Source organism: Hoplias malabaricus, chromosome 7, assembly GCF_029633855.1.
Source record: "Hoplias malabaricus isolate fHopMal1 chromosome 7, fHopMal1.hap1, whole genome shotgun sequence".
Classification (NCBI taxonomy): Eukaryota; Metazoa; Chordata; class Actinopteri; order Characiformes; family Erythrinidae; genus Hoplias; species Hoplias malabaricus.
This window is the reverse complement of record NC_089806.1, coordinates 1,976,147-2,000,022: the sequence shown is the minus strand read 5'-3', so window position 1 is coordinate 2,000,022 and position 23,876 is coordinate 1,976,147. Positions and strand designations below refer to the sequence as shown.

Here is a 23,876-nt window from a genome sequence, read left to right as displayed (position 1 = left end):
AAGCCTAGTTAGAAATAGCAGGACACTTCAAGGTTCCAGTTCTAGATTCAGTTCTTAAAGGGTTAATAAGGTAGAAGAGCTAAGAAATAAAGACAGAAACAGTCTTTATTTCACTGTGTTCCCTGAGAACACCCTGATTTTCTGCTCCAATCTGATTCAGACAATCTGATACCTACCTGGAGAGAGCTCTGATTGGTCCAAATGACTTTCCACTCTTTTACCTGTCCCTGCAACTCTTCCTGCTGTGCAGATGTAATCCAGTCCAACCTGGATTTAAAGAGAAAGTAAATGTGCAGCAGTGGAGTGTGTTTGAAGATCAGAACAAGAGAAAACACATTGAGGTAAATACTGCATTTAATTTAATGACCTGAGGATTACTTAAGCAAATAAATAAAGATAAGATTGACAACTGCCAAGCGGTTGAACATAATGCTGCTCACCTCCTTCAGTGGGGAATAGTTCATGGGGACGAGGAGGAAATGATGCTTCTGTGTGTACTGATAAAGGGCAGAGGCAGGGACCAGCTCATTTAGTCTGAACAGTTGCAGAAATCTTGCCCTGCACTGATTAAATGTTGGCTAAAAGAAGAGTGAAATGTAAACCCTAATGTATTTTGGAAATATGAAAAAATCTAATGTTAGACTCTGGGCTAAACAAGGTTAATTTCCACCACCACCCACAGAACATGGCCACATTTCTTCCTGAAAAACTGGATGACATACTGTTGCCCTTTACTTTCTCTTTCCTGTCTTTGCTTGCTTTTCCTTTTTGTTTTTGGTAACCAGATTATCCTTTCCTTCCAATTCGCAGAAGCATACACTGTACACATCTGCTCTGTTCACATCCGACCAGAGGGTGGGCTAATTAAAGGAGTAAGATCCGGGGTGCCCTGGCTTGAATGGACTAAAATCCATCATCCACACCGGCCTTTTGTAGATAAGATTGCCCTGGTTTAATAATGAACTAAATAAAAAAATATTTTAATATATTTGTAGGACCCCTCTCACTCACGGGCCCTTAGAATCATCCTAACCCTAACCCTAACTGAGTTTTAGATCTGTTCCAGTGAGAGCTCTCCGGTCTGTCCACAGTGATCTGCTTGTAATTCTCAGAATCGCAGTTGAAGACCTAGGAGACTCCATTCTGTCAATACAGTCCAAAGCTCTGGAACTCTATTCCTGAGGAGCTATATTTAATCTCTGAATACCTTCAAGAGTCTTGAGACATTATGTAAATCAGCATTTCTCTAGAGTCATTTAGTCACTTTAACATTGTATATTAATTTATATAATTATGAGTTTTCATTATTGTTTAACTGTTCATATTTTATTTAATGATTTTATCATTAATTCTCTAAAGATTTTGAGCTGCATTTATGCATGAAAATTGCTATACAATCTAAAATTCTTCTTCTTATTATTATTATTATTTTTTTAATAACCTTTAAATGCATTCAGAATAAAACTGGTCTTGGATTACAGTATGCAATTGCATGTAGGGTCCACTGGAGGGTGGTAAAGGGATTAATTTTTAATATGTAAATGTTTGAAGTACTGCTGATGAAAATAATTGTCTATTTCAAACCAGATTTTATGAGGAAAGTAAACATGGAAAAAGACAAAAAGATTCTTATCAATTTGAAATCAAAACACAGCAGGTTAAATACTGCTTTTTAAATTAAGACCTAAATTCTGAAATTAAGCACGAAGGATGGACTTCACATATTATGTGTGTGTATGTGTGTGTGTGTGTGTGTGTGTTTACAGTGTAAGGTTTAATCTGTAGGATAAGTCATGGACTCCACACTGATGTCTCCTGAGGAGCAGGAAGCTGAGAGGTGAGAGTCATGTTTAACTCTGATGTAGATGTGTTGAGCATGAATCTGTGGAGAAAGTGTGTAGATCATGTCTGATTTATTTTGTTCTAGACTCATCCAGGGAAAGAGATCAGACTCTCCAGAACCCAGTCATTTGTCCATGAAGAGTAATGAGTCAATGGGTGCTATAGCACACTTCAGAGAAAAACAGAGTTCTGATGTTCCCAGGTAAAAAATATCTTAGTGTCAGTGCAGTTACAGAAGGATGGTGAGAATATGCTGTTTTGTTTTTGTAACATTTCTATGAAGCCCATATTCATAAGCCTGTAACTTAGAGTAAAACAAGAAAACTAAAACAGAGCTACATAGAACCACAAGGCTAAAAACCAGGGGGTAGCTTTGGGCTAACTGTTAGAGACCAGGCTTGGTACTGGACGGTTGCCGGTTCGATCCCCAGGACTTGTGTGTGTGTGTGTGTGCACTACCACAGAGGGGTTAAATGCAGAAGGCACATTTTGTTATACAATGACAAATAATTTCATCATTATTAACTAGAGGGTAACACAGGATTAGAGTGTAAAATCCATAACTAAAACACTGAACAAGGCTAAACATTAAGCTAAGGCTAACCACAGAACTACGCACAAAGCTAAGGTAAAAACATAGGGCTAAGGCTAAACAGCTAAACACATAGAGCTAAGGGACATTTAAACCAAGACAGGAACATAAAGAACAGATGATACAAGAAAATGTGTGTAACAATGGTGGAGAACCAGGAAACTCAGAAACAGTTATTATATAGACAGCTAAAACAAGACATTTGGGAGAAATTAAGACACAAGGGAAGGCACAGGAAAAGAGGGAAGGATGATCACATGACATGGGAAACACAAGCAGGAACTAGGTGCATGTTACAATAATGCTTTGTGAGCATAGCTTTAAACTCTAATGTTATGTTTTATAAGGCTCTTATAAGTAGCTATTATTGTTATTATTATTTTTTTTACTTATACAGAAATGTCACTATTCATTATAAAGTATAAAATAAGTGATAATGAGCTGTGCATAATTATAAAAATAGAATGTTTAATCAGTTTAAAAGGCATTATAATGAATGGTGATGCTTCATGTTTATAAGTTAGAGAATAATTAAACGTAGCTTATAATAAGAGTCTTCCTTTGGCATTATTGGAGATTATAAGTATGTTTACAAAGTATTTTTACCAAGTTACAATATGTTATAGTTGCTCTTTTACATGGTGACAAATACAGGCTTTATAGGAAATGTTACCATTTTAAAATACTGAATTATGTCCAAATAGTTAATATATAAAATAGATTTCATATTATTAATATCCTACATTTAAACAAATATATTGTCTATCCTATATATATATATATTTAAACAACATAATCCCAAAACAAGGAAATATCCGTATATCATGTCTGATCTTTATTTTGCTGTAGACACAGCCAGGGAAAGAGACCAGCTTCACCAGAACCCAGTTATGTGTCCATGAAGAGTAACCAATCAAAGGGTGCTATAGTACACTTCGGAGAGGAACAGAGTTCTGAGCTTCCCAGGTAAAATATCTCAGTGCTAGTGCAGTTACAGAAGGACGACGAGAAACTGAAGCATTAGTTGAAACTATATTTATTCCTAAATTTTTTCCAGTTTTCCTCAACAGAAAATTTATGGATGATTCAAAGGCTGTGAGAGGAAATGATAAAGACTAAAACAGTTGAGTGTTGAACTGCAGACAGCTCTCAGTCCTTTGTAAATGAACTCTGCATGAAGAAGAAAATGGAGAGATTATATTTTACATTACACTCACTGACAATTAACAACCCTTTATTCACCTTGCCTTTGAGAATCTCAGTTTAAATTCCACTGTTATTCTTCTGCTGTGTTCATCTGGGCTCAGTGTTGTGTTGCAGTGAGACAGAGAGACCAGACCCCAGGCCAATACACTGTTAGGGGTCATGTCTATGGGACTCTTAACGGTGAGCATGGTTTAGTAACCTGTGCAGGGAATCTGACCCTACTTCTCTTTATCCACCTTATTAACCAGCATGTGTTAAAAGCTGAGAATCCAGTGCATCATTTATTACATATTTAATATGTCATATACAGCGTCTGGGCCTGAATTCTGAAATGAGTATGATAGAACATATGATGGAGGATTAACTGTTTGCTTCTAATTATGTTTTGTTTTCTCACAGTATCCAGAAGGAGAACACAGATCAAAGCAGAAGCAACCTGGAGCGCATACTCAAGGTTTGATCATATCATTCATCTCTTGAGTCCTTCCTCAAAATAATTGCTTTGAACTTGTTTTTTCAGCCAATTGATAACCAATAAGGGAGGGGAAGAGTTAAATGTGTTGCAAAAACAGCACTAGTGGAGAGATACAGCTACTGAGGACTAAAGCCCTATCCATAAAAATATTTCCTGGATTTGTAATTTTACAGCATTTCCCCAAATGTTTTCTGCAACAAAACACAGAACAAAATAATAGACAGTTTCAGTTGTTTGGAAGGCCAGTTGTAAAGAGAGGAAACACCTGTGCACCAGTGCAACCCAATTAACAATCAGACTCAACCTTGTCTCCTAATTACACCTACAACATCACAGCACACAGAACAAAGAGGGCCAGGAGCTTGTCATAATTATAAACACATTTTGCACAATAACAGATATTTTAACTGTATTTGTGTGAAATGATCTTTATTCATATTGTGGCATTAATGCTAAAGAAGACTTGGACAACAGAGTCTTTTTTAAAAAATGTGGCATTTTAAGTAAAAATTAGCCTTTACAAATGCACAAAAAGCCCTAGTGCGCTTGTTCAGCTACATTTCTTCCCCTCACCCTCCACTGTCATGGACCTCAACATCACAGCTTTGGACAATGATCTCTTTCTGGCTAGCCAGTGCATACACTCTCCTGCTCTTCCTCTCTCTACTGTGGACTGGTTGTCTCTGTCACTGCCACTTCTGCTAGTGCCACTTCATCTGGGTTGTCTTCCTGTCATGGGCTCTCCTGTCTGCTCTGCTCCTGCGAATTTTCACCTGCGTAACCAGCTTGTCATGGCTGGTCCATGTGCCCCAAGTAAGCTAACAGTGTGCTCAAGATACCTGGGCCTGCCTCTTCTGCTCTTCCCGAGCCTGCTCACATGCGTTCTTCCAAATCTTGATCCGTGTGCATCTTGGACTGTTGTTATACTCCAAAAGCTTTTCAGAGTATGTTGAGTTCCCTTCGCTTTCTTTTGTCTGTATTTGTCCTCAGTTGAATGTAAACATGTGTGCACATGACATCACCCACTCTGTCTTGCCCTCTCCAGAGGCCTCTTTTATAAAGGGTGCATACACACAAAAATGGGTCTGAAATGCATGAACGTAACATCTTGTGCAGAAACTGTGATAAAAAAAAATACTTTGCATAAAAATGAACATATATTTAAGAAAGGTTTGACACGTGTTGCCATTACACTTTGCGGAGAGAGTGTAAAGTCCAAATTGGGGACATCATGTGGTAAAATAGAGAATTGCAAGTAAATGTGCAAACCATCCTCATAGGTATCTATCAATACATAAAGATAAAAAAACGAATATTAAAGAAGAATTAAAATAACTTAAAAAAATGCAAAATGTAGCACCGTTTAACTCGTTTTTTTATTTCATTTAAATTATTTTATCTATTTTGTTTATCTCACTGTAATGAAATAATTTGCAAATTATTATTATTATTATTGTAAGAAATTAAACTTTATAATAAATAGACAGTAATTTGTTATCTAATAGTTGCAGGAAATTATGAGCCTAAATGTCTGTAACTTTCCCAGAGTCAAATGTCAATGTCTGTCATAATTAATTTTTTGGCACTACTAAAACCTAGCTAACAGACAAATATGGCAACAACATGTTTTGAAAGATCATGAAGATTTTTCTTTTGCAGATGATGTAGACTGGTTAATTAGTCAATTTATCACTATGTACTGCTGTAGCCACATGATGTCACTCAAGCAACTTGCATTTGTTTGTTATACCATAACTAAGGCTATTAAACAACACATTATTCCTCACCTCGACTTCTGAAACAATAGCTTCTACAACACAGTCTCCAAAGTTTCTCTTCTTTGTCTTTCAGTCCTACACTATCTATTTACACCACCATCTCGTGCAAAAATAAAAGGAGAAGCCAATATATAAATATTCATAGGTAAATGTGTGCGTTACAGAGGCAGAACATGAAGCTGGTTCACCTGCACACTTTAAAAAAAGGTTATAATTTATAAAGAGAAAACAGCATTCAGGTGTGTGTACGCACATTTTTATACATCTGAATGTTTTTGGGCGTACAATAATTTCTGGCTTTGAGCGCATGCACTTTCACTCCATAATTCACACAGAGTTTTATAAATGAGACCCCAGGTGTCATTTTGCCACCCCTGCTGCTGTTCTTTGGTCAGTGCAGCCTGTATCAGCCTCTGATGCTGGTCCTGTTACTGCAGGGCCGTTGTCATCGACTCCTGTCGACTCCTGTTTTTCAGGTCTCTTTCACCATGCCTCCTACTGTGTTTTTTAATGGTTTTAATGGTTCTCCATTTACACATTGTACAGCATTCACACTCTGTCCCACCCAATGATCAATCAAGCATTCCATCAGGAAAGGTGCTGCACAGCCTATTAGACATCAAGCTTACAGAACCTCTCTTGGCAAGCTAAAATTGTAAGTTCAGCAGCTACTTGATGAAGATATTGAGGAAAGCTGTAGCCCATGTCTTTTCTTGTTGTTTTCTTGTTTTTCTTTTAGTAAAGACAATGGATATCACTTACAGGTTGTGTGTTTATTTTCATAGTCTTAAAACTTGAAGCATTCATTTTCCCTGCCATGTTTTGCAGATGCCTTAGATAGTTTGCCTAGTTCCTTCTGGTTCTTCAAAATGGACTTAGCCAGCAGCTACTGGCAGGTTGACCTAGAAATGCACTACAGAGATGTAATATTTACAATGAAAAATTTGTGTTCAAATGTTAATGTGATGCCTATTGGATTAGCAAATGCACCCACATGGCTCGCATTTCCCAAATATAGGGTTTAGTAAAGTCAGCACAATGTCACCATCTTGCTTCTTAGCATACAAAAAGCTGCTTCACAAGTATCCCACAACAATGTCCCACAGCTCTCCTACTGACTTTTAGCAAGATTTATTTTTACATTTGCTTTGTGAACCCAAATTATCACCAGCAATACAATACAGAGCCCCATTTGACTGTTCCACCTCCTACATTTATCCAATTTTTTCTAAATCTTTTAAATCCACCAACATCTCGGAGGAAACCTTTGAATATCCAAAATGTTTAACCTTCCTGCTGTGTTAGCTTTGTGTTACTATCTCTTATGTTAAAGGGTCAGTTTTGACCCATGTATTAAATCAGCCATAAGACCCTCTAAAAACAATTAATTATCAACCAATTTGTTTCTTACCTCTTGTTTACCTTGTTAGGCTTCCTTATCCATGAAAGTATTGGTTTTTCATTTTTCATTGTTTCATATTGTAAACTGGAGATACTGTGTGCTCTACAAAACACAAACTGATTTGTCCATGCATGTCTGTCTTTCCTCGTTTTGTGAAACAGACAAAGATAGAAGCCCCTAACTGAAGCTCGAGTGGTTGTAGGAGGAACTGGCTGTAGGCTGTTGGTGTATAGTGTGTTTATGATGCCAGATTTGGCACTTGTTTTTGTTTTCTGATTTAAAATTATACCTGAGTCGAAATTGACCCTAACAACAGAAAACCCATAATTTTAACAAGAGCATTTTATAATTTAGTAAAAAGAAAAATTATTATTTTGAAATAGACGTTCCTGACAAAGAAAAAAGTCTTGATGCAATAAAAAAATTTATGGAGTACCTAAAAAAAGGGTCGGTCAAGACCCTAACACAAGAGGAAGGTTAAGGTCATTCTCTCCACACAATAAAACAAGAAACATATGATCAGTCTGCACATGAACAGGTAAATTAGCAACAGAAATATGGCAACAACTTTCTGCTTTTTCTGAGTCAAGCCAAAGGGATCCTGACACAGAATTAGTTTTAAGCATCTTGGATTTTCAGTGAATAACTGATTGGACTTGAAGTTCTGTCCATCATGACACCAAAATTATTTGTCTGAGTCTGTTTCAAGGCTCATTTGAACAACGGTTTTAAGGCTTGATATCTTAAATATATGTTGTTCTCAGTGATCCCTGATGACAGAAAGAAAACTGATTCTTTCACACATTCACAAATTTTAGCAATAACATCATCTGTTAGATACATCTCATTTTTTTTATAAATGTGAGCATATTTTAATGAAAGTGTAATCCTTTCGTAACTCGTTTACATTTAGCATCTCTTCAACAATTTTTGTATTCCTGAAGCTGGAAGAAGGAGCACCTCTTGCAATTTTTGGCACAATAAACATATATTCTGTGGCTTTTCAATGCTTTCTTTTGTTGCATCATGTGACCTCTGGGAAGCATCTTTGTATGCAATGGCAACAGAAGACTGAGAAATACATTTCCTTGTACATGTAACTTATGCTATCCACTGAACATGCTCTATGTTTCCTGGACATATGAGCAGTGAATAATGATTTCACTGTGTGTCAGGATTGCGGAGGGCGGACTGACGGAGACGGACGCACATGCTAAAACACAGTAACTTTATTAACAAAATATAACGAAACAGAGACAGAGACTTGAGCAAAAACCAAAACGAGGAAAAGCAGAAACAGACAGACTTGAAACGCAATGACGACGGAGAAAAAACAACGACAGAGGAAACAAAGCGAGGAACGGACTGGACAAAATGAGGAACAGACATACTGAAGGGAGCGATATGACTAAGACATTGGAAATGAAACAACTGAATACGAAACACTACAAAGGTGAAATGTCTGACAAGAAGAAGTGAGAGAAGGGGACTGAAATAGACACAAGGACACCTGAGACTAATAATGAAGGGGCAGGATTACAAACACTGACGAGGAGGAGGAGACACTTGCGCAGGAGACAAGACAGACCAACCCAAGACAACTAACCAACGGGTGACAGGACTCAGGACAAGACAGGAACAGACACAGGAGCTGGGGACAAGACAGGACCAGATATAGGAGACTGGACTCAGGACAGGACAGGAGACTGACAAAGTGGGGCAACAGGAGCCTGAACAAGAGACCGGACTAGGGACTGGAATGGACTAGACAAGACGGGAGTGGAAACACAAGACTTGACAGGAGACTGGGGTTGCACATTGGACAGAAACTGAGACAAGACTGAGGACGGGACAGGTGACTGGACTGGGTGCTGGGAATGGACAGGAGACCGGACAGAGCGTTAAAATGGGGATCGAGACTGGACAGGCATAGACAACGGAGAGAAGACTGGGGACAGAACGGGACTAGAAACAGAAGGTGGGACAGGAGCAGGTGACTGGACAGGGGAAAGGACTGGATTAATAACAGGGGACTGGACTGGATTAACAGGGGACTGGACAGGACTTGGCAGGGGAACAGGGACCAGGACATTTACGGGGACAGAAATGAACCCAGTGACAGGGATAGGAACAGAGACAAAGGCAGACACAGGTACAGGGATGAGAACAGAGTCCAGAACTAAGACATGAACAGACATGGGAACCAAAACAACCTGGGGGTTCCCAGGACTGGCAAAAATCTGTGGAGCTGCCCGAGAAGCCAGCCTGGGCACAATTTTAGGAATCTGCCCCAAAGTCCTAGGGGCCGACCTATGGACACGTCTTGATGCAGCCAGAGCCACAGTCACTGGTGCAGGAGCAGCCAGAGCCACAGTCACAGATGCAGAAGCGGCCGGAGCCACAGTCACGAGTGCAGAAGCGGTGGGGGACGCCACCTTCACAGGAACAGACGCGGCAGGGGACGGTGCCTTCGCAGGGAGGGACACCACCTTTCAGGAGCAGGAGAAGCTGAGGAAGCCGCCTTCTCTGGAGCAGGAGCGGTGGATGCCACCTTCTCTGGAGTAGGGGAGGCTGAGGAAGCCGCCTTCTCTGGAACACGAGCGGCCTGGGTGGCTGACAAAGTGGGGCAACAGGAGCCTGAACAAGAGACCGGACTAGGGACTGGAATGGACTAGACAAGACGGGAGTGGAAACACAAGACTTGACAGGAGACTGGGGTTGCACATTGGACAGAAACTGAGACAAGACTGAGGACGGGACAGGTGACTGGACTGGGTGCTGGGAATGGACAGGAGACCGGACAGAGCGTTAAAATGGGGATCGAGACTGGACAGGCATAGACAACGGAGAGAAGACTGGGGACAGAACGGGACTAGAAACAGAAGGTGGGACAGGAGCAGGTGACTGGACAGGGGAAAGGACTGGATTAATAACAGGGGACTGGACTGGATTAACAGGGGACTGGACAGGACTTGGCAGGGGAACAGGGACCAGGACATTTACGGGGACAGAAATGAACCCAGTGACAGGGATAGGAACAGAGACAAAGGCAGACACAGGTACAGGGATGAGAACAGAGTCCAGAACTAAGACATGAACAGACATGGGAACCAAAACAACCTGGGGGTTCCCAGGACTGGCAAAAATCTGTGGAGCTGCCCGAGAAGCCAGCCTGGGCACAATTTTAGGAATCTGCCCCAAAGTCCTAGGGGCCGACCTATGGACACGTCTTGATGCAGCCAGAGCCACAGTCACTGGTGCAGGAGCAGCCAGAGCCACAGTCACAGATGCAGAAGCGGCCGGAGCCACAGTCACGAGTGCAGAAGCGGTGGGGGACGCCACCTTCACAGGAACAGACGCGGCAGGGGACGGTGCCTTCGCAGGGAGGGACACCACCTTTCAGGAGCAGGAGAAGCTGAGGAAGCCGCCTTCTCTGGAGCAGGAGCGGTGGATGCCACCTTCTCTGGAGTAGGGGAGGCTGAGGAAGCCGCCTTCTCTGGAACACGAGCGGCCTGGGTGGCTGCCTTCTCGGGGACAGGAACGGCTGGTGCCGCCTTCATGGAGACAGGAGTGGCAGGTGCCGCCTTCACGGAGACAGGAGCGGCTGGGTTCGCCGCTTTCATGGGGACAGGAGTGGCGGGTGCCGCTTTCACGGGGACAGGAGCGGCGGGTGCCACCTTCACGGGCACAGGAGCAGCGGGTGCCGCCTTCACGGGGACAGGAGCGGCTGGGTTCGCCGCCTTCACAGGGACAGGAGCGGCTGGGTTCGCCGCCTTCACGGGGACAGGAGCGGCTGGGTTCGCCACCTTCACAAACGTGTCCAGATATGCCAAGAGGCTTGCAAGCTTCTCCTGGGTGTTAGAAGGGAAAACAGTGCCATCCTTGGGAGCAGGGGGCCCTGCAACGACCTCCACGGAGGCAGGGGGCCCTGCGATGACATCCATGGAAGCAAGAGCTTGTGCTGCTCGCAGGGCACGTGCTGGAACTGTAGAGGGTTTAGGGGGTTTGATGGGCGCACTCATGAGGGATTTCTTCAACCATGGATCCCCCAGAGGTGCGCCCCTGTTAGCTACCCTTACTCTTAACCCCCCTCCAAAAATTTCCCCGGACCTGAGGGGGTAATCCTCCAGCAAGGGTGAGACCCCAGCACGCTGCTTTCGCCGACTCTTTCTTCGATTTCTCCCGTTGGAGCAGTCTCTCGGTTCAGGAGTCAACTCTTCTGAAGTCCTCGACTCGATTAGAGTCTGGATTATAGACGCCTGGACTTCCTTTAGCTTCTGAACATAGCTGTATGTTCTAGCTACGTCCTTAAAATGGTCGGACATTCTGTCAGGATCGCAGAGGGCGGACTGACGGAGACGGACGCACACGCTAAAACACAGTAACTTTATTAACAAAATATAATGAAACAGAGACAGAGACTTGAGCAAAAACCAAAACGAGGAAAAGCAGAAACAGACAGACTTGAAACTCAATGACGACGGAGAAACAAAACAACGACAGAGGAAACAAATTGAGGAACAGACTGGACAAAATGAGGAAACAGACAAACTCAAGGGAGCGATATGACTAAGACATTGGGAATGAAACAACTGAATACAAAACACTACAAAGGTGAAATGTCCGACAAAAGGAAGCGAGAGAAGGGGACTTAAATACACACAAGGGCACCTGAGACTAATAATGATGGGGCAGGATTACAAACACTGATGAGGACACTGACAAGGAGGAGGAAAGAAGGCAGGACATAGGCGGAGACAATGACAATAACAAACAGAGCCATGTGCAAAATGAGCACATGGCTGGGACAACAGACACGACAGAACTAGGGCGTGACACTGTGAATGTAGTTTTACAGCCTGTTACTGGACATGCCACAGAGTTTTTCTGTTTGTGAATATTTTAACATATATTTATATTAAAATTAACTGTTTTATTTGTTTCAGCATTTTACTACGTATTACTGACAATTATACATTGCTTCCTTGTTTTACAATTTACATTTTTTTCTTGTCATGACTTTATAGCATTTCACTTTTAATTTCACTTTTTACATTGTATTACTGAACTAGCATAACATCGAAGCTAATCAGTGCAAAACATGCTTCAGAAAAACAAGTCAAATATGTTTTACTTATTCATCACAAAATGAAATCATTCCTCCTCAGGCAGCTGAAAAGCATGACAATGCCATCTTAGAGCTCCACTCTCAGTTTAAAAACACAGCCATGTGCTTTTGTTTATGTGATCTAAAAGTACATTTCCACTTGTTATGGTAATAATATTCCAATAAGCATTTAATGAATAATAATAACATAAAAATAACTAGGAAATGGAGCAGAAAGTGATCTCTGTGGTGAAGAATCATCTGAAGAGGTTTATGAAGCTGCTGAGTGAGGATGACCCAGCATGCTCTGAGAGAGAGGAGGAGGAGGAGGATGGGGTTAGAGACGGAGTGATAAGGATCACACTGAATGTCCTAAGGAACATGAAACACACAGACCTCGCTAACACACTGCAGACCAGTAAGACCAGGGTTGTTACCCTTCATTCACACAAATATGAAAACATTAAAGAACAAAGTCATTATGTCATTAAAAATAATGTCACTAAAATGTAGAATTAATAATACTAATTTAATTACAGTTATTAAATGAATAATGATATATTTCTCATTTTAATTTCCTGAAAACTATTTTTGTGATGTCACAAGGTGTTTGTAATGATGCTGAAACTACATTTTTACATTTAAAAATGTTTCTGTGCTAGAACTGTACCTTGTGTATATAACATGGTTAAAAGAACAGTCAAAGTTTTTAATTTAATATTTATATTATGAAGATAAAATAAATGTTTATTTTTTCCTACATTTTATCAGAAATGGCTACTTCTACTCATCGAAAGCTGAAATCAACTCTGAAGGAGAAGTTCCAGAAAATTCATGAAGGAATCTCTAATCCTGGAAGCACAGCTCTTCTGAATGAGATCTACACAGAGCTGTACATCACAGAGGGAGGGAGTGGAGAGGTCAATACTGAACATGAAGTCAGACAGATTGAGACACTGTCCAGGAGACCAGCAGCACAGGAGAAACCCATCAAATGCAGCGAGCTCTTTAAAGATAAATCCATCAGAACTGCGCTGACAAAAGGAGTGGCTGGAATTGGAAAAACAGTCTCTGTGCAGAAGTTCATTCTGGACTGGGCCGAAGGAAAAGAAAACCAGGACGTCCTCTTCATATTTCCACTTCCTTTCAGAGAGCTGAACCTGATGAAGGAGAAGAGGCTCAGTCTGATGGAGCTTCTTCATCAGTTTTTCAGAGACACACAAGAAGTAAAACCAAGAGACTATGATCTCTACAGAGTCCTGTTCATCTTTGACGGTCTGGACGAGTGTCGACTTCCTCTAGATTTCCAGAACAATGAGGTATTGAGAGATGTAACACAGTCAGCCTCAGTGGATGTGCTGCTGACAAACCTCATCAAGGGGAATCTACTTCCCTCTGCTCTCCTCTGGATCACCTCTCGACCAGCGGCAGCCAATCAGATCCCTCCTGAGTGTGTTGCCCAGGTAACAGAGGTAAGAGGCTTCAGTGATCCTCAGAAAGAGGAGTACTTCAGGAAGAGGATCAGTGACCAAAGCCTGGCCAATCAAACAATCTCCCACATCAAGTCCTCCAGAAGCCTCTACATCATGTGCTACATCCCAGTCTTCTGCTGGATCGCAGCCAAAGTTCTAGAGAAAGTTCTAGGTGGAGCAGAGGGTGGAGAGACCCCCAAGACTCTGACTCAAATGTTCACACACTTCCTGATCTTTCAGGTCAAACAAAAGCAACAAAAGTACCAGGGAACACATGAGGTTGATCCTCAGAGAACTAAAGAGATTGTCCAGGCTCTGGGACAACTGGCATATGAACAGCTGGAGAAAGGCAATCTGATCTTCTATGAGGAAGATCTGAGAAAGTGTGGCATTGATGTCAGAGAAGTGTCAGTGTACTCAGGAGTCTGTACCCAGATCTTCAGAGAGGAGTTGGGGCTGCACCTGGGGAAGGTTTTCAGCTTTGTCCACCTGAGTGTCCAGGAGTTCCTTGCTGCTTTATACAAATTTCTCACCTACTTCACTATCAACAAAAATCCATGTCCAAGTGAACATTGTAAATTTCTTTGTACCTTGGTTAAGTTCCTGAAGTTTTCAATGGACCAGGCCTTACAGAGTGAGAATGGACACCTGGATCTTTATATACGGTTCCTTTTGGGTATCTCATTGGAGTCAAATAACGCACTCTTAAAACACATACTGATTGATACAGGAATCACCCCTCCCAAACTGAAAGATGAACTAGTCTGGTACATCAAAGTGAAAATCAGGGAGAATCCCTCTCCAGAGAAAACCATTAATCTGTTGTACTGTCTGAATGAACTGAACGATCACTCTCTAGTGCAGGAAGTCCAGGAATACCTGAAAAGAGGGTATACTCTCAGTGGAGTCAGGTACTCTCCTGATCAGTGGTCAGCTGTGGCATTTGTGTTGCTGAATTCAGAAGAAGAACTAGAAGAGTTTGACCTGAGGAAATATAATCCATCAGAGGAAGGTGTTCTGAGACTGCTGCCAGTGATCAAAGCAGCCCAAAAAGCTGTGTGAGTATTTGACTCATTAAAATTTGCCACCTATCAACCAGGCACTGAATAGCAAGCAATTGCAGATTGAGTTAATGTCTTTAATAAAGGGACTAGACAAGAATCAAAGTACTTGTAACACATGCAATCATCAAAACATGAGATCAGGCACTTCTAACATTACAAACGTGTCAGGCAAAAGAGTAGTCAAATAAAGACAATAATACTATACATGGAGGAAAATTATACAAAGCTAGAAACGGCTTGGTAATGCATGCTAAAACAAACAATACTTCACAAAGAGGTGTGATGAGCACTTAAATAACCCGATACAAGTGCAAACAATCAGTACTCTAGAGAGGGATAGTGAAAAGCAGTTCTCTGATTGGTGGAAATGCTGGTGTGCCTGTCACTGAGGCTGAGAATCTAGGCCTACCACTGTGAGCACCCCTGGCAACTACTGAATGTGCAAACTGTTTAGCACCTCTAGAGAACCTCAGAGAATGGACCATGATCCCTGCAGCAAGGGATGGACAAGGGAGAGAAAAGTGATTTTGAGGATGATCACGAGGACCACGTCCTGGACTTTCGAGATATTGTGCATGAAAGTCTGCTTTCAGACCAGGATCCAAAATGTCCTTGGCCAAGATCCAGTTTCACTTCTCAGGTCTGTACTCCTCCCAGTCAACCAGGTAATGAAGTCCACTAGCCCACCTCCGAGAATGCAATAGCTCATGCATTGCATAGATAGTAGCTACTCTAAGTGCGGGTCATTCCATCCACTATCGGCGGCTAAAGTGTGGAATAAAGTGTGGTGATCAAACACTGCAGAAAATTCCTTGAAAAAAACATCATAAAATGCATTTTATATGCATGACCACATGACATTTGAATTAGTGGGTTTTTTGAATAATTGGCAAAATATACAGAGCACTGTAACAAAAACCCACAGCATTTATTAGGATTTCCATCAAACTTATCAGGTTTACTAATTGGGAATTCACTGGAAAAGGTTACCTCAGGTGGCTGGAACACTGGTTGAGAAGCTGTCTGTGGAGCTGATGAGTGTGTATTGGCACTAGCCCCACCTAAATGTAAACTTTGTAACTGTTGAGTCAAATTTTGCACACTATATAGCTTTTTCTCCCGTTGCTCTTGTTGGATCCCTTGTTATTGGGAAAAGGTGCTGAGGGTCTGTGAGAGTTGGTCACTTCGGAACTTGGAACACACTGCTTTATGTTAGCCAAATAGTTTCCAAATCTGCTGTTTACTTGGTGCAAAAGTATTTTGTTAGCTAAGCAAAATATAGCACTCAAACTAAATGCAGTTCTATGCAAACTAAAAATGCAGATCAAATGAACATCTTTAATAAAGGGACTACACAAGGATCAAAGTAATAGTAACACATGCAATTGTCAAAACAAATCAGGCATGTTAAACCTTAACACGTCAAACTGGTCAGGCAAAAGAGTAGTCAAAAACAGATGATAATACGATACATGGATGAAAACTATACTATGGTAATTCATGCTAAAACTAACAGTACATTGCAAAGAGACATACTGAGCACACCACTTAAATAACCCGATACAGGTGGGAAGTGGAAAGCAGTTCTCAGATTGGTGGAAACGCTAGTGTGTCTGTCACTATGACAAGCTATGAAACCCCATCTGGAGTTTACCCAAAAAAAAATTACTCTCAGACTGTAGGAAACAATATTCTCTGACCTGAGGAAATCATAATTATACTTAGACATCATCTAACCTGCCCAATACCAGTTAAGTTAAAGGAAAGCTAAATGGATCAAATAAAGTTTGGGACCTTAGATAACAAGATTCTTGCAAGATCCCTGAGTTGAGCCCAAACAAACATTTATGGAGAGACCTGAAAAATTTTGTTGGTCCAATAAATGTAAAGACAAATAATAAAATTCTGTTTTCACTTTGTCATTATGGGGCGTTGATTAAGGATGTGCACACATAAATGAGTAGTTGTTCAACCATTCAGGTGTCAGTATTTAAATATTGAAATCACTATATGAGTATCCAATTCCACTGGATCTTGTGAAGTAGTTCAGGAAACCTATTCAGATGTAATCGATTAAGTCAAATACTGCTGATTTTTAATGATTTGTTCACTTTTTTACAGACTTGCTGGCTGTAATCTCACTGATGCCTCTTGTGAAACCCTGAGATCAATTTTACAATCAGTAAATTCCTACCTGAAAGAGCTGGACCTCAGTAACAATGACCTGAAGGATTCAGGAGTGGAGCTGCTTTCTGCTGGACTGAAGAGTTCACATTGTAAACTGGAGACTCTCAGGTAAATCTATGTAGATTCATAACTGAATGAGTAAATAGTTTTGAAATTTTAACTCAATATATAAAAGGCAGAACTGGGTGTCTCGAGTCACAAATTTAAGGACTGGAGACTAGCACTCTAGAGACTTTTGACTAGGCATTTATGACATGAGACTTGACTTAGATTTCAGACAGATGACTCAAAATTTTTGACTTATATTTAAGTAAATATTTCCATATATATGGGTTGAGAATTTAGGGATATTTTTTCATTTTTTTATTTTTAAGATTGTGTTGAAACATGACTGGGTGATTTCTGTTTCAATGTATGCAGCATGTCAGAATGGGGGATGAGTAGGGCTCATTCCAAATGGTTTTGGGCTTCTGACTTGTTAAATTTGAATGTTAATCCCTCATTAGTATTACAATTTATAGACATGAAATTTTATTCATTCATTCATTCATTCATTCATTCATTCACTCATTCATTGTCTGTAACCGTTTATCCAATTCAAGGTTGTGGGTCTGGAGCCTACCTGGAATCACTGGGAGCAAGACAGGAACATACCCTGGAAGGGCACCAGTCCTTCACAGGGTGACACACACTCACTCATTCACTCACACCCATGGACAAAATTGAGTTGCCAATCCACCTGCCAGTGTGTGTTTTTGGACCGTGGCAGGAAACCAGAAAATCCAGAGGAAACGCACACAGACATGAGAACACATTAATTTATTAAATTACCGCAAATGCATATGAATCCATGAATTAATTTGTACTTTTTCTCATAATTAGCCTGTGTCAGTGGTGACCTTGTGAACACAGCAGCATTCAAGTTTAACAGAATAAAGTGGAGTTAAACAGAAGTTTCTTATGAGAATACACTCTGGCACCAGATCCAATTAAAACATCTTTAGCAGAGAAAGCCACACAGGAAAGGATGCGGGAAGAGTTAAGTTTACCTGGAAAATTCAATAAGATCAACTTGCACACACAGAGTGGACCACTCTACTTGAGTAAACCAGACTGTGGTTAATAAGTCCGGTGTAGCCTTTTGCCGAAACACACTTAATCTAGTTACTGCTATTTTCAAATTAAAGTTCACTCCTTTATGCAATGGTCTACTATGTAGTCCAAAAAGTAACAGATATCAGTTCATCATACTATGTAGATCTGTATTTGAATCGATTCTCCTATTGAATTTTTAATATACTGGCAGCCAAATCCAACTTTATGATTCAAAATGTACAAACTATGAAAGATCTCTGTAAAAAATAGTCAATAAGTCATCAGAATGAGTGACTGGACATAGCTGGATGAACAGTTTAAATTGTTTAAGGTTTTTGTTTTTTAATTGTTTGTGCAGGGAGAAACAGAAATTTAGCTTACATACACATAGTACAGTCTTAATATTATGACCACCTCTTTGTTACTATTATTCCTGTCTTTTGGCTCTGCTCCGCTAAACATACAGCACAGCTGTGTCTGATCCATTCATACTCACGAAACACACTAACATACCACCACCATATAAGTGGCAATGCAGCACTGAGAATGATCCATTACCCAAATCATGTCTGCTCTGTGGGGGTCCTGTCAATGGAAGAACATGATGTGAAATGGGATAGTGCATTATGCAGAGCCACAGTCAGACTACAGTCTGTAACTGTAGAACAACAACGTGCTCCTGTGAGGTCAGTGTAGCTGAGAGGATAAACAGTGAGAGTAAAAACATAGTGATGGTCATAATATGGACTGGATTAAGTTAGACTGTCTAATGTAAATGTGTAAATATACAACTATATAAAAGGCTAAATTAATTAATGTATTCACCCATTTATTGAGTATTTTCATGCAGGCAGTTCTTATGTAATTCACTTTTACATTAACAGCATTGCAATGGTTTTGACACTTTAATTTTACAGTAAGAATACTATCTAGTATTTCTTTAATCAGTAATAACTTGGGCATATTTTGTGTTTAGTTTTATTAACACAGTGTTTTAATATTGTTCAGATGAAGATTAAATTGTTTAAATTAGCGTGGCATTTATGCACTTTAATAGGAAAACAAGGACACTTTATGAGAAGTAGCTTGCTAACAGGCAAAGAAAAAATGCAAAATTTAATATTCCTTAAAGTTGAATACTAAATTCAACACTTCATGGCCATTTTCTTCTAACTGTTTAAAGGCAAAGACTGGAGTTAGAGAATCATAATTTCACATGACTCGATTTGAGACTTCCTTGACCTACCAAGGACTGTTAAGATTTAGAGTCGGCTGTGACTTGACCATGTGACTTTTTTCATACCTCTTATAAAAGTTGATTCTTCTTCATACAGAGAAGGAATCATTTGGATGGTTACAGAATTAATAATGCTATTCTGTTTCTGTTTTCTTGCATTTAGAATTCATTCAATAAGTGCATTTTATCATATGTTTCAATTTTTGGACCTTTACAGACTGGCTACCTGTAACCTCAGAGAAAAATCTTGTGAAACTCTGGGATCAGTTCTACAATCAGTAAACTCCTCCCTGAAAGAGCTGGACCTCAGTAACAATGACCTGCAAGATTCAGGAGTGGAGCTGCTCTCTGCCGGACTGAAGAGTTCACACTGTAAATTGGAGACCCTCAGGTAAATCTTTCTGTAGAAAATATATTTTTAAAGCAGGTAGTGTCACTGTCACATAGCTCCAGGATCTGGGGCTGGAGTGTCCATGTAGGTTTTCTCCCACAGCCCAAAAACACACATTGTTAGGTGGATTGGTGACTTAAAATTTTCCATATATGTCAGTGAAAATTTGAGTGTGTCTTGCCATGCAAAGGACTGGTTCTTTTCATATAAAGAGATCTCACAAAGTCTATTCTTGCCAGATTCAGTCTCTTTCAGAATGAGCCGTTTATGTGCTCTGTCACTTTTATGCAAATAAGTTGTTGCTGGCCACTTCCCACAACACTCATGCTTACACAGGTGAGGGGTGGTGCCAGGGTGGTTCTATGCAAATCTCACAATAAGGGAGCCATCCAAACAGCTCATATAAGCATATGATTTTTGATACTAAAATCTTTTAAGCTGCCTCTCAGAAAACAGATGGATTATTTTTTCCACCCTTGGAGTGTTTATAGGAGCAGCAGAGACCTAAGTGGACCCAAGAGACAAAGCATGCAAAAAGTTGGTTTGGCATATGCCCCATTTACATAGTGCCTATACCCTAAGATCCTAAGATATAGTTTTTTCATTACCACATGAAATGTACTGCTCTGCTATAACAAAATATATCAATCCTGCTTTAAAACTGAACACATTTTTCTAAATAGTGAACATCTTTAATGTGGCCAATGCCATCTGTGCAGCACCCTATGGATTCAACACTGTCATTTAAGAGGGAGAATGAAGGTGTTGAGGAGAGGGACAATTGAGTGTGTGTGTGAGACAGAGGTTCAAGAGGAGAGTGAATGGAGGTCACAGTGAATGTGAGAGTAAGTGAATGTGAAAGAGTGAGTAAAGGAGATGGGCGTAGGGTCAAGGGACTAAGAACAGATATGGTGGTAGGTCCAGGAGATATTTAATGAATAACACAATACACTAACACAGAACAGATGCAAGACTCTAAGACAACAAGAGAAACTAAACTGGCTTTAAAGACCAAACTAAAACAAAACAAAACTAATAATGCACATTATTGAACGTAAAAACACCATGTTACCATACATGATGTCAAATGATATGAAATAAAACAAAACAAAAACAGCACAAAATACCTCACTGGCTACATGCTGGGAAAAGAAATCATATTGGAGTCTTCTTAAACATTACTTTACTCAATTCTAAACTATCTTATGACTTATCTTTAACGTTTACAAGCTTTCTCTTCTGCACCTGACTGTGCCAGTTTACAGCAAACTCATTCACACCCACCAGACACAAACAGCATCTCAGCGGAAATGACAAAACAAGATGTTTCCTGTTAATTAAAAAAAAATGGTTTGGTTTATACCAGTACTGACAATGGCCCTCTTTTCCCACAGTCCCTTAGGACCAATTTGCACTTTAGCCCACCTCCAAGGCACTGGTTATAAAGCTTCATTAAGACTACATTTTCTGTTGAGTTCAATTTGGTGAAACAGTTCAGTGAAGTTCAGGACTTCTTGAGTTAGTGTGGAGAAAAGTTTGGACTTTGCTGGAAGTTTAGCAATACAGAAATGAAATTAAATGAAAATGGAGAATTGTAAAACTTCCAGCCACTGAAGTTGAAATAAGCTAGAGTCATTGTCTCAGGGCAACAGAAATTCATAGGTTTATTTGCATGGTTATTTTAGCCAATTTAGGAAACTTCAATTTAGTCCATCAAAGCTCAGTGCCATGCCCAAATTTGGCAAAGTATGAAGTGAAATAGATGGACTACAGTCTGTAATTGTAGAGATACAAAGTGCTTCTATATTTTAAGTGGTCCTGATTAAATTGACAGTGTATGTAGATACAAGGTAGGTGTTCCTTATTCTCACTATTGTTCAGTGTAGTTTATCTACTTTTCCTTTATTTCACAATATAATTTATATGTAAAACTTTTAGAAACATTTTTAATATTGTGGGCACTATTATTTATACTATTATCATAGATTTTTATTGTTCATATTATTTTATTTTATGGTAAAGTTAGATTTCTAATATTAGATTTGTTTATTTTGACATCTTCACTCAGAATTGTGGTGCAAATGGGAAAATGTTTATATTTTGTTCACTTGAGTGAACTTGTGTAAATCGTTATTAACCATATCTCCTGCAGCTCAGAATTAGAAAAAGTATTTTTAACATGTAGTAATTTAAAGTAAATTGCAAGTGTTCCATTATGCTTATTTTATTTTTGTTTATTGTGTATTATTGTTTACAGTGATTATTATTTTAAATAGAATTTGGTGACTGATGTGTTTGTACTGTACTACAGCTGGCATTGATCTGTATAAATTCAATCTGTTCCTCTCTTTCTCTTCTTTCTGCAGAATGTCTGTGTGTATGATTACAGATCAAGGCTGTTCTTCTCTGGCTTCAGCTCTGAAATCCAATCCCTCCCACCTGAGAGAACTGGATCTGACCTACAATAACCCAGGAGAATCTGGAGTGAAGCTGCTCTCTGATCTACAGCAGGATCCACTAGGTGCTCTAAAAAAACTAGAGTGAGTTACACACACAAACACACACACACACACACACACACACACACACACACACACACAAACTCGTAGTGTGAGTGATCCTCAAATACAGCTTGGGGTGTACTGCATGAGGGGGAGTTTCTGTTGTACTGAGAAGAGCTGTGGTCAACAACTGTTTTGAATAGACAGCAGAATTTACAGTGTTACATGTTCCCTCTTTAGTTGATATTAGCATTCAAATTTTTATCGATTTTAAATGATTCATGGGGGCTTTTATACTTGCATTTTTAGATGGCTTGGCTTTATCTGGATATACATATATATATATATAATACATATACATAAAATGGATGAAATGACCAGGTGTACAAGGGGTCTAAGTGATATGGGGCAAATTGAGCTTTGCTGTTTTTTTTGTGCACATTTTTTGTTTCACATCATAGTCACAATATTTGTGATTTTTTCTGATGCAGGCCAGTTTTTTCTCATCCAGGGACCACCCAGTTTGTTCTGAGATACTGTATGACCAGGCTTAATCAAGTATCATTTTTCAACTTTCACTGACAGATAATTTTCAGACACTAATAGAGAAATTACATATTGTCACGAAATGGATTTTGCTTATTTGAAAAGTGGCTTCACAGCGGTTTCAGCAGCATGGTACAATTTTTTTCAAACAAATAGTAGGTAACTCTGTCAGTAACCACTTGGCACTAATTGCATTTTGATACTTTGTTGCCCTGGCAAAGGGAATAAATATTTATATATTCATTAACTCATTTATGGGTATCAGAGGAATTACAACCTAGAAATAATAGATAATAATCAGAAAAACACATTGGACTGTCTCTCCTCTTCACATGTGTAGCTGGATTGACCAGTGAATGACCTTTTGTTTCAGATGGAGTACAATCTCAGATTAAACAATTAAACAATTACTATTATCCTTTTTCATATCATACATCAAATATTCACTCATTCAATCAGCATTTCTAACAAGATATTAAGTTCATGCTGTCCTGTAATTTTCACACTTAAAAATACAGAACTACAATGTAACTGTAGTAATGAGGGGGAGAAACTGAACCTGTGAAGGGCAATACATGATTTAGGGTAATGTGGTTATGTTTAGAGCCCAAATTTTAAGTTGATGTGGACTTTAATGATTTATTGATTTGTGTTAAAACTTTAGAACCGAACACGGAGGAATCAACAGAATGAAGCCAGGACTAAAGAAATGTAAACACACACACACACAAAAATACACCCACACACACAAAGATTTATGGAATTTAACTCATATTTATCCATCAGTAATCTACAGATAGGTTTGTCCTAAATAGAGAACATTTTTCAATAAAGCATAAGTTGAGGAAATTGTGACTTGAAAAGGATGGATGAGATAGAGGATACAGATGGTGAATTTAAGGAGTCACCAATTAAACAGGAAAGTCCCCTGCCCTGTCTCATCTATAGACACAACCCCCATCAATACAATATCCAGTACCG

General features: G+C 39.7%; 1 protein-coding gene across 1 annotated transcript in view; it reads left to right on the top strand.

Annotated features, from left to right (window-relative positions):
* The first annotated feature begins 244 nt into the window (after positions 1-244).
* Positions 245-23,876, top strand: part of LOC136701588 (NACHT, LRR and PYD domains-containing protein 3-like) — a 28,225-nt gene continuing 4,593 nt past the window's right edge. Inside the window, exons 1-11 of the mRNA XM_066676200.1 lie at positions 245-341; positions 1,767-1,837; positions 1,928-2,044; positions 3,284-3,400; positions 4,040-4,094; positions 12,625-12,820; positions 13,174-14,932; positions 17,060-17,233; positions 19,675-19,848; positions 22,215-22,388; positions 23,560-23,606. Coding sequence (XP_066532297.1) covers positions 1,794-1,837; positions 1,928-2,044; positions 3,284-3,400; positions 4,040-4,094; positions 12,625-12,820; positions 13,174-14,932; positions 17,060-17,233; positions 19,675-19,848; positions 22,215-22,388; positions 23,560-23,606 — 2,857 coding nt within the window. The 5' untranslated portion in view covers positions 245-341; positions 1,767-1,793. The remainder of the gene's footprint in view (positions 342-1,766; positions 1,838-1,927; positions 2,045-3,283; positions 3,401-4,039; positions 4,095-12,624; positions 12,821-13,173; positions 14,933-17,059; positions 17,234-19,674; positions 19,849-22,214; positions 22,389-23,559; positions 23,607-23,876) is intronic.